This window comes from Otolemur garnettii, unplaced genomic scaffold, assembly GCF_000181295.1.
Source record: "Otolemur garnettii isolate 467f Iridium unplaced genomic scaffold, OtoGar3 scaffold00007, whole genome shotgun sequence".
NCBI classification, from domain to species: Eukaryota; Metazoa; Chordata; class Mammalia; order Primates; family Galagidae; genus Otolemur; species Otolemur garnettii.
The window spans coordinates 42238980-42263851 of record NW_003852402.1 but is presented as its reverse complement, the minus strand read 5'-3'; the positions used below and the strand labels follow the sequence as shown (position 1 = coordinate 42263851).

At 36.2% G+C, this 24872-nt stretch overlaps 1 protein-coding gene across 1 annotated transcript in view; it reads right to left on the bottom strand.

Moving 5' to 3' along the window:
- CAPS2 (calcyphosine 2) overlaps positions 1-24872 on the bottom strand; it is a 57219-nt gene that overhangs the window by 28054 nt on the left and 4293 nt on the right. Inside the window, exons 2-9 of the mRNA XM_003783406.2 lie at positions 24462-24565; positions 19729-19778; positions 17762-17807; positions 17546-17671; positions 16118-16294; positions 10666-10785; positions 7338-7405; positions 1771-1890 (exon numbers count right to left, since the gene is read on the bottom strand). Coding sequence (XP_003783454.1) covers positions 1771-1890; positions 7338-7405; positions 10666-10785; positions 16118-16294; positions 17546-17671; positions 17762-17807; positions 19729-19778; positions 24462-24542 — 788 coding nt within the window. The 5' untranslated portion in view covers positions 24543-24565. The remainder of the gene's footprint in view (positions 1-1770; positions 1891-7337; positions 7406-10665; positions 10786-16117; positions 16295-17545; positions 17672-17761; positions 17808-19728; positions 19779-24461; positions 24566-24872) is intronic.

Here is a 24872-nt window from a genome sequence, read left to right as displayed (position 1 = left end):
CTATGTGATAATCCCTATGCTGTAAACATAAGATTTTTACATTTTGTGAATGCATGTTTCATTCTATAATCATAAAAGTTTACTTTAAGAAAGGAAAGTTTAGGCTCAGCGCCTGTGGCTCAACTGGCTAAGGCGCCAGCCACATACACCTAAGGTGGCGGGTTCGAATCCAGCCCAGACCCACCAAACAACAACGAGGGCTGCAACCAAAAAATAGCCGGGCGTTGTGGTGGGCGCCTGTGGTCCCAGCTACTTGGGAGGCTGAGGCTGAGGCAGGAGACTCGCTTGAGCCCAGGAGTTGGAGGTTGCTGTGAGCTGTGAAGCCACGGCACTCTACCCAGGGGGATAGCTTGAGGCTCTGTCTCAAAAAAAAAAAAAAAAAAAGAAAGGAAAGTTTAGCTGTGTGGTAAATATTTGATGCCCCCCCACACACACCGAAGTTGTCTACATTCTAATCCTGGGAACATGTGAACATATTACCTTACATGGTAAAAAGGACGTGGCAGGTGCAATTAAGTTAAAGCTCTTAAGATGGGAAGATTACCAGGATTACCCTGGTAGATTCAGTGCACTCACACATTTTTAAAGATTATTTATTTATGTATTTATTTTTAGAGACAGGGTGTCACTGTCTGGCCCAGGGCCACAGGGGTGCACCACCACATCCAACTAATCTTTTTTTATTTTTTTTTTATAGAGATGGAGTCTCACTGTGCTTCCCAGCCTAGTTTTGAATTCCTGTCCTCAGGTGAGCCCCCTGCCTTGGCATCGCAAAGAGCCAGGACCACAGGTGCAAGCTATTGCACCCAGCTCACTCATACCTTTATTAGAGAAAAGCAGAGGGAGAGGTAGCTACAGAAAGGTGTCCAAGTTACGTGGTACGGCGAAGTCTTGACCTGCCATCACAAAACTTCAAAGATGGAGAAAGAAGCCATGAGCTAGGCAATGAAGACAGACTTTAAAAGCTTTTCTTTGAAAGGCAAGAAAACAAATTCATCCCTGAAACTTATAGAATAAAAGTAGTGCTATCAACACCTTGATTTTAGGCTCCTGAGCTCCAGAACTATAAAAGAATAAATTTGTGGTGTTTTAAAATATTAAGTTTATGGTAATTGTTACAGCAGCAATAGGAAATTAATTTGATGCCTTTAAATATTTAAATCTATAAAAGGTCTCAGAAAGCAAGAATGAGATAAAAAGATGAAAATGATCAGAAAGTACTAATAATTAAATATAAAAGAGCTATGATAGGTACCAGTAGATTTTCTATGTCTGTTAAAGCTGAGGCTAGATGTCTGTTGTCAATGAGGTTGATCAGGAATGCAAGCGGACTGCATCATAGGACTCTAGAAGTCCATGCCTACCCAAGTAATTTACATGTTACAAAGTAAAATGCAAAAAAAAACCTCAACAACTGCATAAGTAATACTTATTTTTAATATATAAACAAGATTTAGCATATATACATTGTACACCTATAAATGTCTCAGTTACTATATTATAAATTTCACACATATTATCTCTGAAGGTTGTGAATTTTTTTTCCAAATTACAAGTGAAAAATCTAGAGAGAAAAGAGAGCAGAATGGGATATTGCCCCCAATATCTAAGATAGCAAAACTGGAAACCTAAACTTCAAAAGTTCCATTTCTCCTTATGTATTAAGAAAAGCAAAAACACAAAAGCTTTTCAGTTACATGCATAAGTACATTTTAAAAATACTTCTGTAGCACAGTGCATCCTCATTTTACGTGATTCAAGTCTGCTTACTTTGTCTCATGCAGCGTCCTTGTCCTACATCCAGGAGGGGAGATCTTTGAATCTGGAAGGATATAAGCATTTTCTTTCTTCTCAATGGTTAAATTTTGTTCTGGATCACTGATTACAGCCCTATACAGGAAAATAAAAAGTCTGCAATTAAAACTGATAAGGTATTCATATATTTATAAGTAGTTTGAAAGGGTCATATCCCAGATGCAAATTGACACTACTGTCAATATGTTTTTATCAAATATAAATAAATTTAATTATTAAAAACATTGGCTATAAAAAATAAATATTCTTCTCTTTTTCCGTAAGCATTATCCAAAACTAAATTGAAACTTTGGAGGGAACTAAGAGCTATATGTCTTTCTCTTGCTATTCTTTAAACAACAGATACTGTGTGGGTTTCTGATAATATAAGGGGAGAGAACAAAGGCAAAGTAAATTTGGAATATAAAGTAATAAGTCCCACAATAGAAAGAAACATAGAGACAGATGACTTATGTCCCGGAAGACAAGATGTAGAAAAGAGACATCTGCACTGACTCTTTAAAGGTGATTAGAAGTCACACCCAGAGAAGGAGGAAGGCCACCATAAGCAGAGAAACAAAGTGCAGGAGGTCACAGATGAGATCAGCAAGCCCAGAGTGATCACCGATTCCAGACCAGACCGCCTGGGGCGAATCCCACCTCTGACAACAGTCAGCTGCAGGGTCTTAGTACTCACTTAGCTCTAGGCTAGAATTTCTTCATTTGTAAAAGACATAATAATGGTAAGTCCTTCAAAGAGCTGTTATGATGTTAAATAAATCAGCTAACAGTCTAGGAACAGGCCTATTATCTAGCGAGTATTACACAAGGTCCAAGAGCAGAGGCTCTGCCTCCAGTTGCCCTTTTACTCCATATTTTACTGAATATAAATAAACACAGAGGCATGACAGCCTAGCACGTGGCATCACAAGAGGCTGGAAAGGAGATAGTACAAGTCTGTACCAAGGTGGTAGAAACAAGAGTTGAGAGAAGAAATAAGACCTAGCATTCGACAGATCATAGGGTGCCTATAGCTAACAGTAATCTATTGTACATTTAAACACAGCTAGAAGAGAATAATTTGAATATCTGTACCATAAAGACAAATTTTTAAGGCAATAGATATCTCAAGTACACTGACTTGACCTTTACAAATTATGTGAATGCATTAAATTACAGCATGTACCACAAAACTATAAAAAAAAATAACAAATTCAAGAAACACTGGCAGAGCTATGAAATCAATTGGATTTCAGGTCATAAGATAGAAAGACTTTACACACACCCACATGGGAGATGAGATTCAATTAATAATCTGAGGAATGTGGGAGTCACGTTGTGGTTTGGGTTTGTTATTGTCATCATTAATACTATTTTAAGGTAGGGAAGATAGGTTATACCCATGCCCTCCCTTTCCTCCTTACCCAGCTTGGATTCCTTGATTCATCAAAATACTAAGTTTTATACTCCCTAGCAATCTTGCACTCTCTAGGTTTTTTCCTACTTGCCAGTAAAACTCCAAGTCTCAATGACTATGATAATTGGACAGGATAAAAGAATAAATTAGTCCACATTTTTTGCAAAGGTATCATGAGTCTTCAAAAAAAATGAAAGTGAAAAAGTAATTTGGGGATAGAAGGATTTATAAATTTATTGAGTAATTTCCATTGTTGGAACATTCAGAAAAATCTTCAGGTATTTTTACTACATATTATCAATTCTATTCACTTTTGGGTCAAGTTATGAACCAAATCTTCTTTTGAAGATGAGCATTAAGACTTTTTTTTACATTTCCCAAATGAAAAAGGCTAGCATTAACCAAAAAGTGGGCACCTATTCTATTCTCACACTTTATCTAGAAGTTCTGTGTTAAATGTATACGCACGGAATGTTAGAGTTATAAGAACTCTTAATGTTAGTTTGGCAGAGGCACAGATGAAGACATAAAGAAGAAAGGAGAGTGAGTGAGTCACATAGTGCAACCCAGTTCTGCTGACTCTAATCAAGTCTTCTTTTCCAGTTCACTCATTCCTTTGCCCATTGAACAAGTATTTACGATGCAGCTACCATGTTAGGCAATGGGAATGCAACAACGAACAACGCTGCCCAAGAGCCCTGCTCTCATGGAGGTCACACTGCAAAGAGGCAGACAGACCATTGTCAAGACAAATACAGAAACATATAAGGTAAATTACACATACCTAGGGAGAAAACATGAAGTTGTAAGAAACTATGAAGTGTTGAGGAAGAGGGTATAAATCTTTTACTTGGTGGCCCACTTGATTTCTAAATAAAGATAGAGGTGAAATGCATAAGCAGCCATGTAAATTTCTGGGGAGAAAGCATTCCAAGCAGAGGGGAAAATAAATGCAAAGTGCCCGGGACAGGAGTGGAACCTGGTATGCTCCAGAACAGGGAGCAAACCAAATGGCTGGACCGGCTGGATGAGAGGAGAGTGGATAGGGCGAGACACAAGGTCCAATTGTGGGCTTGGACAGATAGTATTGCTGCCCCAATTGTCCAGCATCCCTGGTCCATCTCCTTGCTGTGGACTTCCTCTTTCTCACCTCTCAGCTTTAAGCTTGGGCATTTGACTTGCTCTGACAGCTGCATGGCTCTGCTCATCTCAATTGAACTGATCAAGCAAGCGTGGGGATGGTGTCAGTTAAGTAGACCAGCTGCATTTGTAGAAGCAACTTTTTCTTAAAACAAATGGGCTTGGCTGGGCACAGCAGCTCACACCTGTAATCCTAACACCCTGGGAGGTCAAGGCAGGAGAATCCCGTGAGCTCAGGAGTTCAAGACCAGCCTGAGCAAGAGCAAGACCCTATCTCAACTAAAAGTAGAAAAATTAACCCAGCATTGTGGCAGGCACTTGTAGTTCCAGCTAGTCAGGAGGCTGAAGCAGGAGGATCATTTTAGCCCAGGAGTTTGACGTTCCTGTGAGCTATGATGATGCCACAGTCCTCCAGGTGACAGAGAGAGACTCTGAAAAAAAAAAAAAAGAAAAGAAAGAAAGAAAAAAAAGTAAGGAAGGAAGGAAGGGAGGGAGGAAGAAGAACACTAGTGGGCTAGCCAAGCAGTGTCCTCTCAGAACGGCAGAAGCACTAAAAGACAAATGGAAACACAGGAGACTTCTTAAGGTCTAAGCTTACTGACAGTATCTCATTTGCTCATATACAACTAGTCAAAGAAAAGAGGAAGATACGGCCAAGCCAACACTGGACAGCTAACCTGAAACTTGGACAGAAAAAGGACACTGCACTATGCCACCCCCACCGCCAAGCTGGGAAAACGAGAAAAAACTCTAAGTCCTTTCATGGGAAATCTGGGCACCTGTCTAGCCTTGAAAAGAGAATGAGCATCCTGATTAGCAAGATAATGACAACAGTCCTCAAAGCAAGCCAGAGTAAAGAGGTGTTTTAGTTTCCTGTAAAAGGTAACATCTTAACATCTGTTCTTCAGTTGTTTTTCAGAAATCCCCATCAGATGAAAAAGATTAAGGGGGAACTGAACACTGAACTCTCACTACCCCGAGGGGCTGGAGAGAGAGCCACACCCATCTTACCATTACTTTTTCTCCCATCAAAGAATCTCTGAATCTACCTATGACCTATAAATCCCCACTTCAAGATATCTCCCTTTTTCGAAGCAAAATCAATAAATAACCTCCACCTCTAATGTACAGTTTTACCTGCAACTTCTGTCTTACTGACATGTACCCCTGTCTTTAAAAATCCTTGCTTATTAACCAGTTTGATGAAATTATATATAAAACCAGTACATTAATGCATTAATGTACACAGCTATGATTTAATTAAAAAAAATCCTTGCTTGTAAACCATCAGAGTTCCAGTCTTGGAAACCATGCAATAAAATGCCTTCCCCCCCACCCATTGCAACTCTTGAGCTTCAGTGTCTGACTTGGCAACACCAGGGAAGTGAAGCCAAATTTGGTTTAGTAACAAAACTCATGAGCAAAATGGATGATTTTTTAAGCTACTAAGTTTCGTGGTGTCCTAGAACCAACACATGGACCTTAGAGGTTTTAGTATGACTGGGATGGGAAATTACTGAACGGTTGGTCTGGCTTGCCTGTTAAACAGATGACTTGGTGCTGGGTTGAAAACAAACACAGACTGCAAAGACACAGTTAGAAGTGACTAAAATAATCCAGGAGACAGAAGATAATGGCTGGAACAGGATGGGGGCAGCAGAAGTAGTAAATTTATTTTGATGGTAGGATTTAAACAGTATTTGCTGACAACCTGGATAAAGGATTTGGGAGAAGGAATCAAAGTAATCACCAGGATTTGGGGCCTAAAAAACTTGAAGAATGAAGATACCATGGAGGAAAATTAAAGATGGTCATCAGGGAAAAGAGGGCAACGAACTTTCAGAAACTCAGATTGGGAAAAGTGAAATTGAAATCTTAGGATACGGATGGTTTTCAAGGCAGGATACAGGACGAGATCACTTAGAAAACAAATATAGAAAAGGTCCTGGAATCGAGCCCTTTGGGACTCCTACATTTAAAGCCGGGAAGATGGAGAAGGACCAGGAGAGACTGAGAAGTGGAGGCGGGAGGAAGACAGGCAAGTGCGGTGTGCAGGGAGCCACGCGGAGAAAAGACAAGGGTTTTGAACAGGAGAAAAGTTCCAGCTAAACCATATGCCGCAGATAAGTCAAGTAAATGAGAACTGAGAAATCACACAGGTCTAGCAAGAATTGCCACTTACAGAGGAAAGTCCTGTTGGCGTGTGGCGGTGCAGACGCAGACAAGTTCAAGAGGTAACAGAAGGAGATACTTGGAGACTCTTAGGATAGTTACTTGTTTTAAAGAATTTACTTGAAAAATATGCATGTAGGGCATCATTCTTTCTGTCACCTAACTTTTTTCATAGTTAAACTTAAGTCTTAATTTTTCCTTGACGATTTTTTAGATTATTCCAGCCTTTCTTCTGAAATCCTATCATATTTCCGTATTATCATAGAAATTGGTGTTGTGCATGCTAGTTATCTAGTTTTCCCAGAGGGTTTAAAATTCTTGACAGTCTCACAGTCCTCAGATTTCACCAAGGCACCCTGGGGTACTACAGTGAACTTACAGGGGCACTGTGGGACGGTTTCAGTTTTTGAGGGGAGCAGGGTGACACCTGACATCACTTGTCTATACCAGGTAAACTACTAGTCCAAGGTAGCTCACAGCTTCAACAGGATAGCTATGCCTCTTTGGTGATGTTGCATCTTTTCAAAGCTGGGTTTTCTATAGTTGTTGTAATAAAAAGAAAATGTGTGAAAATCAATGTAGAAAGTAAGGTTGCCAGTAATGGAAATGATTCTAGGATTTGAGAGACTGCCCAGTGCCCCAAAGATGCACCCCGACCATTAGTAATTAAAATATTTTATTTCAATTTATATGTATATTTTTCAAATGTCCATTAAGTTGTTATTGATATTATATTACATGGGTTTCATTCATAAAAAACAAATTTGATGGAAACTTTCTGAATGGATTTGTATCACTAGTCACCAGTGCTCACCTAGACAAGTGGTCTATCATCACCTGCTCTGCAACTGCCTGCTTTTTCTTCTCTGCAGCCACAATTTCCTGAGAAGATAAAATAAAGACAGTTTCGTTGGCCATAAAGCATAACAAAGCCATAGTTAATGCAAAAGTCATAAAACATAAATTAAAAATCTCTGATTTCCTTCTCAAATATACATTACTTTCCATCATTAACAAATTTAACTTCCAATTACTTAATCTACAACAGCCTTCGTTTCCTAAAAAGTAAGGCACTTAAATTTTGATAGAAATAACCAGATATTTCAATGATCTGCCTCTGCATTTCATAAAGTCATATTAAAGGAGGTAGAGTACGAATGACGCCCTTCCCCTTTCTTCTTCCCTGCACAAATGTTCTGCGAAAGGCATCTTCACCTGCTCTAAGAAGAACCCCAACACTGACACAAATGAGCTTGGTCCAAAACTTCACAGAAGAAGAGGCCAAAACTGAGTTTGAATCGTTCAACCTTATACTAAAAGCAAAACAATACGAAAACTCCTATTATTACAAGTAGAATAGGTTTGTATATCTCTCCTTTGTTTATAATGCATTAATAACACTCAATCACCTTTTCTCAATTACTGGCGATTAAACTGTCTTCATAGTATTTTCTTGCTTTTCTAACTCATCTGAAAGTATTTTCACAACTTCTTAGGTAAAAATACTTCATATCAAATTGAAAAATTAGGAATTACCCACTTCCAATTAGACTATCACGAAACTATAATGACGAAAATGTTTCTTTTGAGGGGAAAATAAAAAGATCTTTAAAAAGTAAGAAGTCAAAATAAAGCTTGTTCTACTTTTAGAATGTAAATGACTGCCAGCCCCATTGATCACAACAATAAATGGAATCAAGAAAGATCATGTTGTTTAAATTGAGGTTTTATAAGCTTCGGGAGACAGTTTTATTTAAAACTGACACAAACTGTCAACTAAGAATGTCTAAAAGCATATCAGAAAAACAAAAAGTAAAAACTTGTAAGAGCCCTGGAAAAGTTTAGCACAATTATTTAAATCAGTGGTTCTCAACCTTCCCAATGCCGCAACCCTTTAATACAGTTCCTGTGGGTCGCAACCCACAGGTTGAAAACCGCTGATTTAAATGTTAGCTACACTGAATTTAGGGTTTTGATTTGATAGAAATTTAAGGTGCATAGTTTACACATGCAAATATGTCCCATATAAAATTTATGTCATTTAATAAATCTTCTGTTGCTCTCTAAGCTCATGCCACTTTATAAGGCTTTTATGGAACAATAAATTTAAAACCACATTTAAAAATTTTATTAAAAATTATGCAACTTATAGGGAAAGCAATATATATTACTACCTTGGACTAGTAGTTTACCTCATGTATTAGTGATGTCAAATATTACCATGTTTCCCTGAAAAACTGAAAATATAATGTCTAAGTGTGATTCAGAATGTGCACATGGACTAAAACATGGAAATTATATGCAGAGAAAATATCCACTAACCAGACAGAGTATAGATGGGAATCCCAGAGCAAGGCAAAGAATAGGAGATTAATGACTGCCATGGAGTCTGTGCAGAAAGCCTGCCTGAGTGCTGAAGCTTATGGTGGCTTATAAAGGTCAGAAAGGTTAGAACCACCCTCAGGCACTTTGATTTAGAAGTCTTGGAAACACCGAGCAGATTAGAAGCTGAAGTCACACTGATGCAAGGATCTGTCAACATCGAAAAATGACGTGACAAAGAGCTAATAGAGATGCATATAAAAATTACAGGTTCACTGCCTCAGTCATTCATTTAAGTAGTTAAAAATTAAATAGGTTTCCATCTACATTTCTGAAACAAATTGATGTAATTTCATATGCCTTGAAAGCTTATTTCTTGGGAGGAAAAAAAACAGATAAATGGGTGCTACTGCAATAAAGTAAAACTTACTTGAGGATGAATGTAAATACATTGCCACTAACAATGTGATTGTGAAGAACAGACACCCACTAACTTCAAGATGGCTTTGGATTATATCAAGAAAAATACCTGATGGGTTGTAAGTATTGGTAACATCCATTTCAAATATAACTTCAGGAATATATCAAAATAAGCCTTATTTGTGACACTATTTTGCTTTATGTAGTATCTTTTTAATGTTTAGAATAATCCTGGTAACACTCATTCTATTAGGCATAAATATATAAATAATATTAGGCATACAAAGAAATATGCATATGGTTTTAATAAAGGAACTATCCAAATCTGCAACTTAGAATGTCCACAGAAAATCAGTCCACCTAGTTTATAGATTGATTATATAACTCCAATTCAGAACCTAAGAGATTCTGGAGGATTGTGACCTCAATAAAATATATATTGTATTTCCACTCAATGATAATAATAATGTAACATTTGTTATAATTTAGTTATCTGAACTAGGATTTTCCAACCTGTGAGCTACCACACTGACATTCCATCAATCTGCTACAGTATATCAGATATGTTTAATCACCTAGGAGTGTCAGGGGTAGCCAGTAAATTTCAAGTAACACAGTTCCCTGAGCCCAGAACATTATGGAAATTTTATAATTATTTATTTGTACCGGAACTGATCTAAGCAATACTCATCAACCTAATTGATTTTGTAAAAGACATCATTTGAAGTTGATATTGAAAATCTGAAGTTTTGCTTTACTTTTTCTAAAAGAAAAAAAATTCAATGTCCAATTTTTTCCTTAACTAGCCTGAATTTCTCTAGTGTTAGCAGCTGATGACTTTCAAAAAAATAAGCAGGCGACTTTTTGCAGGAGGGAATAGTGCCAAATTAGCCCACTAGCCTAAATGGCATCGCAGCCAATTAACATTTCCGAGCTTGTTTGGAGGTCCTAGCAGAGGAGCACAGCTATACCCTTAATAACGAAGGGTCCTCTTCTACCAAGCAAGGTCACCCCCTTGGATAGAGCACAACTTTGAGGGGATACACATGGAGCACTATGAGAGCAAGATGACACCTTGCCAGCCAGATCAGCTGGATCAACCCTAGAGATCCATGGGATGACAGATGTTGCAGCCATTTTGCCCTCACATCTGATTTTAAACAGTATAAAACTAAATTTTTACAAACTCTCAAAGATTCAAGACAATTTTTTCACAAAATATATACCAAACACAAGTCAATCTTTTATAAAACAGGGACTCGATTTTCACATTATTGAATATCAACCTCAGCCCAAGTTCGATTGTTACAATTATTTATTCAATTATAAGTCTATAAAATCTTAGAGGAAAAATAATATCTCCATAGCTTATCAAATAAGTGGAAATGACGAGAACTTACTGCATCCAATTTTCTTGTACTCTGTTGAGTACTGTAAGGGTACATGTAGCCCTGCTGTAAGAGGACTTTCCTGTCCATAGTTGTGAGGTCGTCTGTGTCGGCTTCTTCACCTTGTACACACTAGACATGAAAGCAATAAATGAACATACACATACTTAGAATTCTGGTTTTTAACAAAATAGGGGAATAGATAACCATGAACACTGCCTGTGTTTAAATCCATAGATGATTTCTCTGTGCCTTGGTCTATTCATAGGGAAAATGAGAATTAACAATAGTAACTACTATTCTAGTAACTACTAGAAAAAAGATGGAGATATAATGGATATCGAACACTTAACAAAAAGCATGTGACAATATTAAATATAAAGGCAGCAACTACTATAACTGCTATTGACTGTGTTACATCTTTGTGAAATTAATTTTAAAAATCCATCAAAAAATTCAATTCCTAAATAAAACACTAAAAGATGAGTATAATCTTTGAGATAAGAATTTTGTGAGATGCTAAAGAGATGGGCACTAAATTTTTCTTAGAATAGGAGATGTACTTAAACTACCTTAAAAACTACAAAAACTCCCAATAGCGTAGCAACTTGTCAAAAACTTAATAGATTTCAAGAAATTTGATCTCCAGGGATTATTTTTACTTTAGACTTTCCTTGAAAGGTCACATTCCATCTTCACACTCTGCTATGTCTTCACAACTTTGATTGCTACATAAATTTTTAATATATATTTGTTAGTGATTTATTACCTGCCTCTCCTAATGTGAATTCCCCGGGGCAGGGACCTTGGCTGTCATTTTTGTGCCATACCCCCGGTGCCCAAACAGGCTCACACATAGTGAGCATGGACAAATAATTATTCAGTAAATGAATAATAAACCTTGGTTAATTACTTAACTATCTGGAAATCAATTTATGGGGACACTTTATACTTACATTTATTTATCTGCTAACATACCCATTTTTTTCTAAAAAGGGATTTATTTAAACAAGCTCCAGAAAAATGCCTAGCATTATATAAGGGAAATTGAGCAGATTAACTTAATATATGGGTTTAAGTATAAGCAGAGCACTGCATTAGAATTAGTCTGAAAATAACTTTTAAAAGGATTTTATCTTCTTCGCCTTGTTTTCAACCTTTTACAAAAGGAAAACAGTGAACTTTCCATCCCATACTTCAGAATCAATCTCCCCACCCCAGCCTGCCTCACGGTCTTCCTCCCACCCCCAGTTAATGGGAACTGCCCAAGCCAAAAGCCTTAGAGTCATACATTTTATAAAATCAATTTTAAAATATTTAATTGACAAATAAAAGTTGTACATATTCAAGGTATGCATAATGATGGTTTGACGTATGGATATATTGTGTGATGATTACTACAATCAATTAATTCATTCATCCATCACCACACAGTTACAATATGTGTGCATGTGTGTGTTTGTGTGGTGAAGCCACTTAAAATCTGCTGTCTCACCAAATTTCAAGTAAAAAATACAGTATTTGTAACCATAGCTACCATGTGTACATTAGATCCCCAGAACTTATCAATCTTATAACTGGAAGTTTGTACCTTTTGGCCAACCCAAGCTCAGAGCCTGGCAACCAACATTCGGCTTTCTGTTTCAGGGATTCAACCTCTTTAGAGTGCACGCGTAAATGAGGACAGACAGTTTTGTCTTCCTTATTTCCTGGCTTATTTCCCTAGCATAGAGTCCTGTGGCTTCACCCCGGGAGAGTCATTCTTGATTTTCCCTTTCTCTCAAGCCTACAACCAATCCATCTGCAAATATCAGCCCTACCGTCAGAATCTATCCAGAAGTTGGCTTTGCTAGACCACTCCTTACCCAAGTATGCTGCTGCCACCACCCAGGTTCAACCTACCATCACCACATCTTGCCTAGATTATTTTGGCAGCCAGCTCAAAGGTCTTCCTGCTTCCAGCTTTGCCCTATTCTCAATAAAACTTATTCTCAAATTGATAAGTCCTTACATGGCTTGAGGCCTCCTTCATCTGCCTCCTAGGCTTCCTTTAACTCTGACCAATCTCCTCTCTCTCTCTCTTGCTCTCCCTCCTCTGACCACACTGTCCTCCTCAATATTTCTTAAACACTCCAGCCTCAGTCCTATTCATGACACAGACTTTCTTACGACTGGCTTGCTCCTCACCTCTTTCAGTTGTGTACCAAAATGCTATCTTTCCAAAAGGTCCCTCCCCCTTGATGAACCTGTAAAAATTACTATCCCATCCCTGAAGCTCAAGCTTTCCTAGTTCCTTTCTATCCAAGGCATTTATCATCACCTGTCATATGAAACTGGTTGACTGATGAATCAATCTAATGATTGACTTTTTTTCTTCTTGTTAATCTCCTTTGTTCAGATATAAGCTCAGTAAGGGCAGAAACTTGTGTGCGTTTTATTCACTGACATATCCCCAGGGCTTGCACAGGCACCTTGCTTACCATTAAGCATTCAGTAAACTATTTGTTGAAATAATAAGTGAATAAATTATACTGATCATTTCTAAAATCAAGAAGGCGGGATTCTTACAGAATAGGTGAAAAAAAATACATCTAGAATGATTAATAATAATACAATTAGGAAATTAAGATATTTAATCTTCAGTGATTTTCATGTTTTACTTAAAGATGTTTCATTACTTTAACACACTCTCTGGCACACTAGAAAAACCATTGTTTTTCCTTGGGGCCATAGTATTTTATTAGGTCAAGATAGGGCAGGGCAGGGCAACCATAGTTCAGTGGTTAGGGCCCCGGCTACATGCTCTGGGGCTAGTGGGGTTGAACCTGGTCCCAGACTGCTAAACAAACAAACAAAAAAAATAGCCAGCATTGTGGTGGGTGCCTATAGTCCCAGCTACTAGGGAGGCTGAGGCAAGAGAATAGTTTGAGCCAAAGAGTTTGAGGTTTCTGTGAACTGACACCACGGCACTCAACCAAGGGTGACAAAGTCAGACTTTGTCTCAAAAAATTAAAAAGAAAAAAAAAAAAAGATAAGTCAGGGATGTGTGAACTACATATACCTTACAAGGTCCCAGGCTCAAAACTAGCATAATACAATTTTCATGGCAGTAAACGTGTTGAAAACATGTCTGCACTCAGCTATGAGCCAGATTTGTCACGACCATCAGCTACCGGCTATCAGGTATTGTCCTGGATCTTAAATATCTAACCTTAGTTTTTCTGTATCAGTAAAGTCAATTTCCACATTGTTCCGAGCTTACAGTTCTGGTAACAGGGACGTCTTTTCTTTTCAGAGACAACTGTTACAGAGTTAATTCATGTAATTAAAATAGAATTTACTAATCATCCATTTATACAGCAGTTTTGATTCTTAGAATGATACACTTTTAAAAGACATTAAATAAGTTGCTCAAACCCCTTAAATGCAAGATTGTCAGACAAAAAATCTATAGAAATCCTTTTTATAGAAGTTCTTCGGTAAGTCTACAAAGAACATATGAAACATAATAATTTTGTACTTTTAATGTAGATTTAAAAATCAAAGAAGCACAAAAGTATCTTTTCCAGCAGAAAATATGCATACATTGGCTGCAATAAAACACTTTATTCATGTCATATAAATTTTTACCAGTTGTATGGAAAGATCTGCAAGTGAGATTTGTTCCTCTTACAAACCAAAAGTAAACAAATATCCATTTGAACTGTGTTCAAGGAAATAAAAGTTTTACTTTGAAAAAAATTTGAACCGGGTCAGCACCCATAGCTCAGTGAGTAGGGTGCCAGCCACATACACCGAAGTTGGTGGGTTTGAGCTGGCCTGGGCTCAACAATGACAACTGCAACAAAAAATAGCCAGGCATTGTAGTGGGCGCCTGTAGTCCCAGCCACTCAGGCGGCTGAGGCAAGAGAATTGCTTAAGCCCAAGAGTTTGAGGTTGCTGTGAGGTGTGACACCACAGCACTTTACGGAGGGCAACACAGTGAGACTCTGTCTCAAAAAAAAAAAAAGAAAAGAAAGAAAAGAATTTGAGCCATTTTGCCGTCACTCAATAAAGCATGTGCTTATAGAAATGCTCATTCCTTGGGAGAAGATATTTGCAGGTTATGTCTCTGACAAAAGTTTAATAACCAGAATCCACAGAGAACTCAAACCTATGAGCAAGAAAAGAACAAGTGATCCCATCTCAGGATGAGCAAGGGACTTGAAGAGAAACTTCTCTGAAGAAGACAGGCCTACGGACACATTAAAAAAAATGTTCATCATCCTTAATCATCAGAGAAATGCAAATCAAAACCACTTTAAGATATCATCTAACTCCAGTAAGATTTGCCCACATCACAAACTCCCAAAACCAGAGATGTTGGCGTGGATGTGGAGAAAAGGGAACATGTCTGCACTGCTGGTGGGAATGCAAACTAATATGTTCCTTTTGGAAAGATGTTTGGAAAACCCTTAGGGATCTAAAAATAGACCTGCCATTCGATCCTGCAATTCTCCACTAGGTATATATATCCAGAAGACCAAAAATCACTTTATAACAAAGATATTTGCACCAGAATGTTTATTACAGACCAATTCATAATTGCTAAGTCATAGAAGAAGCCCAAGTACCCACTGACCCATGAATGGATCAATAAATTGTGGTACATGTACACCATGGAATATTATGCAGCCTTTAAAAAGATGGAGACTTTACCTCTTCCGCCCATTCAGTGAGAGCACCCCCCTCCCCTCCCCTCTCTCCTTTCCTCATTACCCCTCCCCTAGATTGTATTGAAATCAGTTTTTCTTCTATGTGGGCAAATGTTCTCTTCTTTATGCCCAGTACTATTATACACATACACTGTGTTTCCAAACAATTCTTTCCAAAGATAAATATTGACTTCTCCTTATGAAAGTGATTACATTTATTATGTTTAATTTCCTTTTATATTAATGACTAGTGAATTCGTACCTAATTAATATTATATGAAAGTGTAACAACTTCAGTAATTCATGATGTTAAAAAAAAAATCATTTCCCCAAATGAGGCAAAAGACAGTCATGAAGTAAAGACAGTTTTAGAATAACAAGGTCACTAGAAAGTCTGAAACAACTTTTCAACTTAAAAACTTAAACTATGAGACCAATTGAGTTCCAGATATCCAAATTAAATATATATACATGTATGATCATCTTATTTCCAATCCCAAAACAAGTGAAAAACTTTTATCAGAGAAAAGATAATTAAGTCACGTGGCTACAGTTTTGTTTCTGAAAACGGTAATAATAACCCTTTAAATTTGCATGTGAAGAACCAAATAATTAGTGTAAGCAAAATATGTAAAATAGACACACAGAAATAAACGTTAGCTGCTATACTTTCACAACGAAGAGAAGGACCTGTCACACACAAAGATATTTCCATAACACATGCAGTTTCTAAAAATTTCATTAGAATTTTATGAGGCCCCATCCATTACCTTTTCATCTATCTTATTTCCTGGGGATTGTTGATGAGCAGTATTTGATATTGTCTTTTCTGCATTTCTCTGGCTAATCTGTTTATATCCATCTCGCATTTCATTTTCATACTGCTGGTATTTTAGTTTATATTTGCTTGTTGGTGCTGGCAAGTTTTCAGGTTTTACATCCTGCTCCTATAGGTAAACGAAAAGCATGTTATCCACTAGGAAAAAAATAAAAATAATTATTTTCCTTATTAACATTAACAGGTTTATCATTTACTTTAGCATTTATGCCTTAAAAAGCAGACCATTACATGTTCTAAATACAGGTGACATTTAAAACATTCGGCTGATAAGGCATCACTGACCCAATCAGAGCAGACAGAAGTGCCTGGAATGGACTCAGGCCCTGGGCACCAGTAAGCCTACACCACTCTTTCTACCTGAGGATCACTAACAGTTCTAAAACAGTTTAAAAAGAGACACACTGACTCTTCTTCTCTGGAGTTTTAGATAAGTTTTATTTGTCCTGCCCCAGAAGAACTGCATCATTAATCTTTTTTTTTTTTTTTCCAGAGTAGACGCAGGGACTGGAGATCACTAATTCTGAGACCCCTGGTTGCCATTTCTAGAATTTTGGCAATTTCTACCTTCTGGGATTCTTGTTTGTCTGCTGCATGTCCATGGAAATAAAAGATAATAAAACCACGGGATAAGAGAAATATAAATATTGACTTAAGGAGGGACAGACACTCCAAAAGGAAAACATAAAACCAGTCCAACCCCTGAAAAGTACTGAGGATACCCCAGAGGAGCAAGATGAGCCAAAGCTTCAGGGTGACAACCGTAGCCAGACACCGACTAGGGCATTCATTATTCATGCAGTTTTTCAAAATGCAACCGAGGAGAACGTGAACAGAGCCAGCTACAGGAGGAAGATGAATATAGACAGAAAAGTCCTACTTAGAATACTGGTCAGGACTACATTTGTAACATGAAATGAAACATTAGATATATTTGAAGCATAAATATGCCCCAAGGAAATGCCACTAATTATGTCTACGGTATTAAGATGTCCCAAGGAGACAATCTTACCCATAGTATCTCAGTAGCCTAAAGTATGAATCCATTTCTAAGAGACCAATCTCATAATGTGGAACTAGAAAGATCTGATCTAACATTTTGCCATATTTTAAAACTTCCTGGAATCCGTATTAGGAGATAGCTGTTCTTTACCATAAGAAGTTTTAAAATGCCCATTCCCTTGAGTGAAAAATTGTAAAACAAACTGAAATTATTTCACCAACATTATTGCCTGAGATTTGAATAAACAAAATATATAAACTTGGTAAAATATAGATATAATAAAACTTCTGAAGTAAATACTGTGCTAATAAAGCATACTGTGGTTCTAAAAGATGATCATTGGCAATAAATACTAACCAGTTCCTGTAGACGATGCTGAGTGCATGGTGTCTGACGTGGTGTGACCCAGCCAAGGGTAGACAATGAATTTGGTGGCTTAAAATGTATCTGTGCTGCACTAAGAGGAATACGTGAAAAGTCATCCTAAAAAATAAAATGTAATAATGCTTATTATATGCTATATGTGAGATTGTGTCTGAATGCTCATCATATTTAGTAGTAAGTAAAAATTACCTCATCATCAGAGTCAACAAGACTTCCCAAATCAAGTCGTGGAACCCTGAAAGAAATAATTCATGCATCCCACAACTTTAAAATGAGATTTTAAGAATAGCAAATCATATATGTTACATTCTATATCAAAAGGTACACGGAAGCCAATGGTGTGCTGATTCCTACTGACCTGTGATAGGCTTTTGTTAAACGTTCGGTAATTTTTCAAGCTGGTTGCTAAATATAGACATCATTAAAAATAAAATTATACAAAGGTATCAATAAATTATGTTAAAAACAAAAGGCCAGGTGTGGTGGCTCATGCCTGTAATCCTAGCACTCTAGGAGGCCTAGGAGGTGGACTGCTGGAGTTTAGGAGCTCCAAAGCAGCCTTAGCAAGAGTGAGAGCCTGTCTGTATTAAAAATAGAAAAAACTAGCCAGGCATGTGGCAGGCATCTGTAGTCCCAGCTACTCAGGAGGCTGAGGCAAGAGGATTGCTTGAGCCCAAAAGTTTGAGGTTGCTGTGAGCTATAAATGACACTGTGGCACTCTACCCAAGGTGATAGAGTAAGACTATCTCCAAAAAAAAAAAAAAAAAGTGATAAATACTCAAAATTCATTACTTCCTAATGATTAAGTTTATTTACATCTATCGTATCTGTATGGTGGTATAATAGTGTACATTCCTTTCCAACTTCATGCTCAATGATATTACAAAGATAACTTCAAATCTGCCATAGTGAGATTATTTACATTGAAATTAGCAAATGGTGTGAATCAGAGCTTGATTTATCATTGGGTTGATTTCTGAAACTTGCAAAAGTGGTGGAAAAAACATTAATAACAGGGGTTAAACTTACAAGTGTGCTATGGCTATAGCTATCACACAGTCAACAGCGTCAAAATGAACTGGCAAAATAATTGTTTTGGTACTCAAAACTAGTATTTGTTTCAGTAAAGAAAACATTCACATCACTTTGCAGTAAATGGAAATATCAACCAGCATTCATGTTGGAACTACCTGGTTCATCAGCTACAGCCATAGGTTAGGCTAGAGGTATACAGTTCTGCAAAAAACAAAGGTAGCATTCTAGGACAATCTGTTGGCTTTATGGAATTTACATTAATGGGTTTATAACAACATTAGTATTTATAAATTATTTACTATAATTGTTTTATCACTCAAAGTTATAACCAATGTAATGCAAACTTCAATTCATTTATAATGGACAAGTAAAATTTATAATTAGGTTATAATACACTTTCAGAAAACTAGTTGTTAAACATTTTCCAGCACACAATTGACACAGCCATTGTTACACTCTACTCTTTATGTCTAGATGAAAATACAGGTATCTATTACACAGAACCACATAAAATTGTTGGTGTTTGTTAATTTTTAGTCTCTAGAAATGTCAGTGCTGTGTGGTTCAGCCTAGTAAATTACTGAGTTTATAATTTTTATTTTCCAAGAAATCCTATAATCTAAAATATTTGGAAGAATATAAAAATCCTATCATTCCAAATCTTAAAAGACAAAAATAATATAAGATGTGAAACATAAATTAATGTTTTCTAGAACAAAAAATAAAATAATTTTAATAAGATTGCAAAATTGCCATATTCCTCTAAATTAAAGCACAGAGTCATCATTAAATTCATTTGGCTAAACCATTACAAAAGGGAAAACATTTAAAATGTTTTGTTAATAAATACATTTAGTTAAATTTGGTAAATCAAAAAAAAAATTGTAACTTTTCCAGGGAAATATAAAAATAACGTTCCAGAAAATATAAAACAAAGAAAATATTATTTATCACAAAAGCTAGTTTAATTTTGCCATAGTAATTTTCAGGCCATCCATATGCATATAGACTTCTGTGACATACAATCATAGCTTCATGTATAATTTTGTTTCCTTATTTAACTTGTCAGTGTATTATAAATAGCCCATTAAACAGTTCAAATGTGATGAGAGGTGACTTACACTGGTGGGTGGGAATTATGGATTGCCCATGATTCAGAAGTCCACTCCTGCTTTAATGTAAAAAATAAATAAATAAATAAATAAAAAGAATCAGTATAAATATACCTTACCCTTTTAGAGATGAGCAATGAGTGAATAAATGCAGTAAAGCTAAAATTTTTCTCAGTAAAATCTATGTAAGAAATACTTATGAAGCCCCTTCTTCTGTGCTTGAGACACAAATAAAAAGGTAAGCCAGACAGACAATCCCTGCCCACCTAGCACTCTGCTGGGGAAGGCATTCTCTCAAATAAACAATAGTGGAAATAAGTCTTTGACAGAGCAACTTTATAGCACGTGTGCCCTGCCTACTCTAGGGAATTTAGGAATCTTTTCAGGAAAAAAAAAAAAAAAAGAAAAAGGCAACCTTTAAAGGAAGTTCTAAATGATGTGGAGGAGTTATTAGGTAGAAAAGGGAAGAGAGAAAATTGCTTCAGCCAGGAAACAACCTGTTTTCCACAGGCCCACAGGCCCACAGGCAAGAGTTAGCACTTAGAAGAGGGTGAAATCCAGAGTATGAGTAGATAAGGCCCAAACTGCTACAATCTAATAAAAGTTAAGGAATTTGAACCTTGTCTTAAAGATACTGAGAAGACACCAGGGCTTCAAGCGAGGAAGTGACATATATATACACACATACATATGTATGTGTACATATACATATACATGTGTGTGTGTGTGTGTGTGTGTGTGTGTATGGAGGGTGCCAAAAAATTCAATACGTTTTAAGAAAGGAGAAATTAAAATTATTAAACTTATAACATTCAAGTGACATTTGACTTCTGCAATTACAAGAGGCACTCAGGGTGACTTGTATTCATCTTTTTTGTTATGGATATATATTGAATATTCCAATGCAAATACCATTTTTTCCCTTCTTAAAAGGAGTGTACCTTTGTTGACACCCTCTGTATATGTTTCTGTGTTTGTAAATGTTCTATCTGATTGCCAAAAAAAATATGCAAAGACATGAAAATCACAGCAACTTTAGCCATTATGGAATAAATGATATGTGTGTGTCTCAAGAAAAATTTAAATTAATAAAGCCAGGAAATCATTCATCAGCACTTAAACCTTACTTCTTAAATGTTAGTGAATATAAATTGCTTTTGTCATATTGACAGCAAGCACAGAAATTACATTCCAGACTGAGCTTCATCACGCTAATTGACCATATCACTGAGAGAATACAAATTCAACACAGCATTAACTTTAATATGCCATTGTCTTAAATGCTTTCTAATAAATAGTTAAAAGGTGGAAATGATAAAACTAAACACTAATCATTTAAATAGAAAAAATATCCATATGATGCAGATTAAAAGAGCAAAATGATGTGTGTTCAGCACACATCAAAGATTTTCTTTATTCTATTTGTCAAGTCATGACCTCAGCATGTCATGACATCATCTAACTTCAGGGAATAAAAACAGAAACTTTAGAAAGCTAAATAGGGTATAGCTGTAGTTGCCATAATCACAATTATTATTCCTCAGAAAATGTTTTAGTAGCTACAGATAGTCTTCTAAAGTCACAAGCATAATATTAGAATAGCAGTTACCTTTCTCATCTAGTTCCAATAGGATTCTACTCTACAATTCAGAATAAAGATAATTTATAGCTTATACATTCCTAAGCCAGGAATCAGCAAACCTAAGGCTCACAGTCCTGTTTCTGCAAACCGTCGCCCTCACTTGTTTACAAACTGTCTATGGCTGTGTTCACATTACAACAGTGAAGTTGAAAAGCTGCAACAGAAACCACACAATGCATGAATACTCATCAAAAATATTTACTCACATGGCCCTTTATGGGAAAAGTTGGACATTTTCTCATACTGTCTTTTTCATCTTTTATTATAAGTTATTTCAATGTTATTCCTTAAAATTATCACTTTATGTCTATACCATACTTCATTCTAGGGGTTGTGCAACAATTTATCTTGTGTTTTTCAATTGCTGCATATCTTTCAATTTTTTGGCTATTTTTTAAAAAGCATTTCAAAAATACCTTTTTTATTTATTTTTTTCTACATTTTGGATAATTTAGTACATATTATCAGGTCTGAGATTGCCTGGATCAAATAACTGAAAAAAGAATATAGTTCAATACACACTATCAATCATGTTTCAAATCATGTACCAATTTACAATGTATCATCGCTAGTTCCAAGTGAATGATACTTTTAATATTACCTTTTACCTCAAATTTGACATAAAGTATATCATTATGTTAACTTGCATTTCCTTGATAATCAGAGAGGCTGAACAACTTTTTATGTTCTCATCTCCTACATGTATTTATCTATTGCTAGCATTTGTAATGATGGTATTTTTAGCATTAATAAGTCTCATTTTTTTAAACAGAGTTTATGTCTCATTTCTAGCTCATTTTACACCACTTGAGAAATAGCATCTAGTAATTTGGTATTTTGACACTTTGTGGAGAGAGTCTAAGAGACCATAATCTGGACAGCTGGAACAAATTTTTCCTTCAGGAGCAAGCTCTAATAAGCATACTTAACTCTACCACTAACTGAACCTTCCTAGTAGAGAGAAAAAGGCACCAGGCACTTAAAGGCACTTAAAGGTAGGTAATATTTGAGCAGAACAAGGTCACTATAGCAGTTATTATGTTAAGAACCAGGAAAATACTGAAACTTCAATATTATGGTAACCAAACAATCGGGCAGAAATGTTGTAATACTGTGCTTGATATTTTGGGTAACAATGAGGGCTTCTTTGACTCAAATTACCAAGGAATTCAGATTTAACTCATCCCACAAGAGACCATAAGAACCTCAAAGCATTAACTCCTTCACATGAGAAAGATGGTTCAACACAAACTAAGGAGCACAGGTCTTAAAGTCAAAACTGGAGTTCAAAATCTGGCAAAATGCTTCATCTCCAAGAGCCTTAATTCTTTCATACCTAAAAACAGGTGAGTCATAGTACCTAAATCAAAGGTATGCTGTCAGAATTAAGTGACATGAGTTGTTTAAACATTTATCATGATCACTGGCAAGCAGTAGGTATTCCAGTATTTAAAAACAATAAAAACAGCAAGAAGATACATATCACTTTTATATACTTCCAAATTAAATTTGATATTAAATACTTACCCAATTCTGTGGTGGGAAAAGTAAGTTTAAACATGCCCTTAATTAATTAATGAAATACCCAACAGTGAATTATGAAGGTTGAAAAAAATACATAAAAATCCTAATACTAAAAACCAAGATTCTCTTTCCATCTGGCTAACACAAAATGTAATATTGGCTTTCCAAAATAATTTAATTTTGGTTTAAATATAAAAATAGCAAGTTAAATTATCCATACTTGATGCCCTCTCCACCTTCTTTGCCTGTCAAAATTCTGTACATTCTTCCAAAGAATACAGATGTCATTCCTCACCGAAGGCTTCTCTAACCCTACATTTAACCATTCCTTCTTTGAATATCCATATATTTTGTACCTATTTCTGTAGTTGAATTTAACACTGTTGGAATTATAAATCTTGCCTACAAGACTAGAGCCTCCTTGAGAGAAATCTTCTCATTTATTGCTGGGTCTTTTACATTTAGCCTTGTGCCAAGCACATTGGTATGTACAAAATAATTAAATTCAAAAGAACCCATTTAAATGGGATTCCATCTTAAATAAACACAATGGCTAGGGTACAGTGATTCATATCTGTAATCTCAGCGCTTTGGGAGGCTGAAGCAGGAAGATCACATGAGCTCAGGTGCTTAAGGTTACAGTGACTTGTGATTACACCATTGCCTCCAGCCTGAGTGACAGAGCAAAACCCTGTCTCTAAAAAATAAATAAATAAAGTTTAAAAGTAAACATAAAATACACTTTAAAGGAAGTTTGGTTTATGATCTTTCAAACTTCCTCTGACTATCAACCATCAAAATTATTTTCAAATTTTTAATAATATCAAATATTTATGCTTCACATTATATATATTAAAAAAAGCAGGGCCAGGTGCAGTGGCTTATACCTGTAATCCTGGCACTATGGGAGGCCAAGGTGGGTGGAGCTCAGGAGTTTGAGACCAGCCTGAGCAAGAGCAAGACCACATCTCTAAAAATAGCGGGGTGTTGTGGTGGGCACTTGAGCCCAAAAGTTTGAGGTTGCTATCAGCTGTGATGCCATGCCACTCTCCTGAGTGCCACACAATGAGACTCCATCTCAAAAAAAAAAAAAAAAAAAGCAGGATACGAAATTATATATGCAGTTTACATTGGGGTACCTACTATGTAAATCCCCTAAAATGTTAAACATTGCTATTTTCTTCTTTCTCTATTTTTCTCTTTTTATATTTTATGTAGATGTATAGATAATTTTTCAAATAACACTAATAAGACAATAAGTTTTTTAAAAAATAAAACTAACTCAGATGGTGCCTGTGGCTCAAAGGAGTAGGGTGCTGGCCCCATATACCAGAGGTGGCAGGTTCAAACCAGGCCCCAGCCAAAAAATAAATAAATAAATAAGTAATAAAACTAACTCAAGCAGTGGCAAATTTTCACATAATTATTATCTTCAATTTTGCTAGTTCCATTCTTCAAATCTTAAATGTTTATCCTAAGAATTTGTTTTAGTCATCATAGAAAAAGACATAACGAAAGCATCAGAAAATAATTGAATGAATCATCCTGAAACAGGGAAATGATATTGCTCACATACTTGGAGAGGCTTCTTTCCTCCAGAGAATGGTGGAATTTGGCTCCTAGAAGCAGCAGCAACTCCTTTACTCACTAAATCCATTCACATCCGTGCTATCAGGCAGTCTACTTCGAAAAAAGCAAAATAAATATAAAGTAATTCTTAACCTCATTTTAAATAAGCCATACAAATGACATAATAATATACCACATGGAAAGCAATCATCTGGTTAATCGCTTTTATTTCTTTCACCAGAATCAGCTATTTGTAAGGCAGTTAAATTATGCCCTGTGGGTGTCTAATCACACGGCCCTAAAGAAATCCACATCTTAATCCTTGGACCCTGTGAATATGTTACCTTACATAGAAAAGAGTCCTTTTCAGGTGCGATTAAGAATTTAATTTAAACCTTTTTATATGAAAGCTATAACC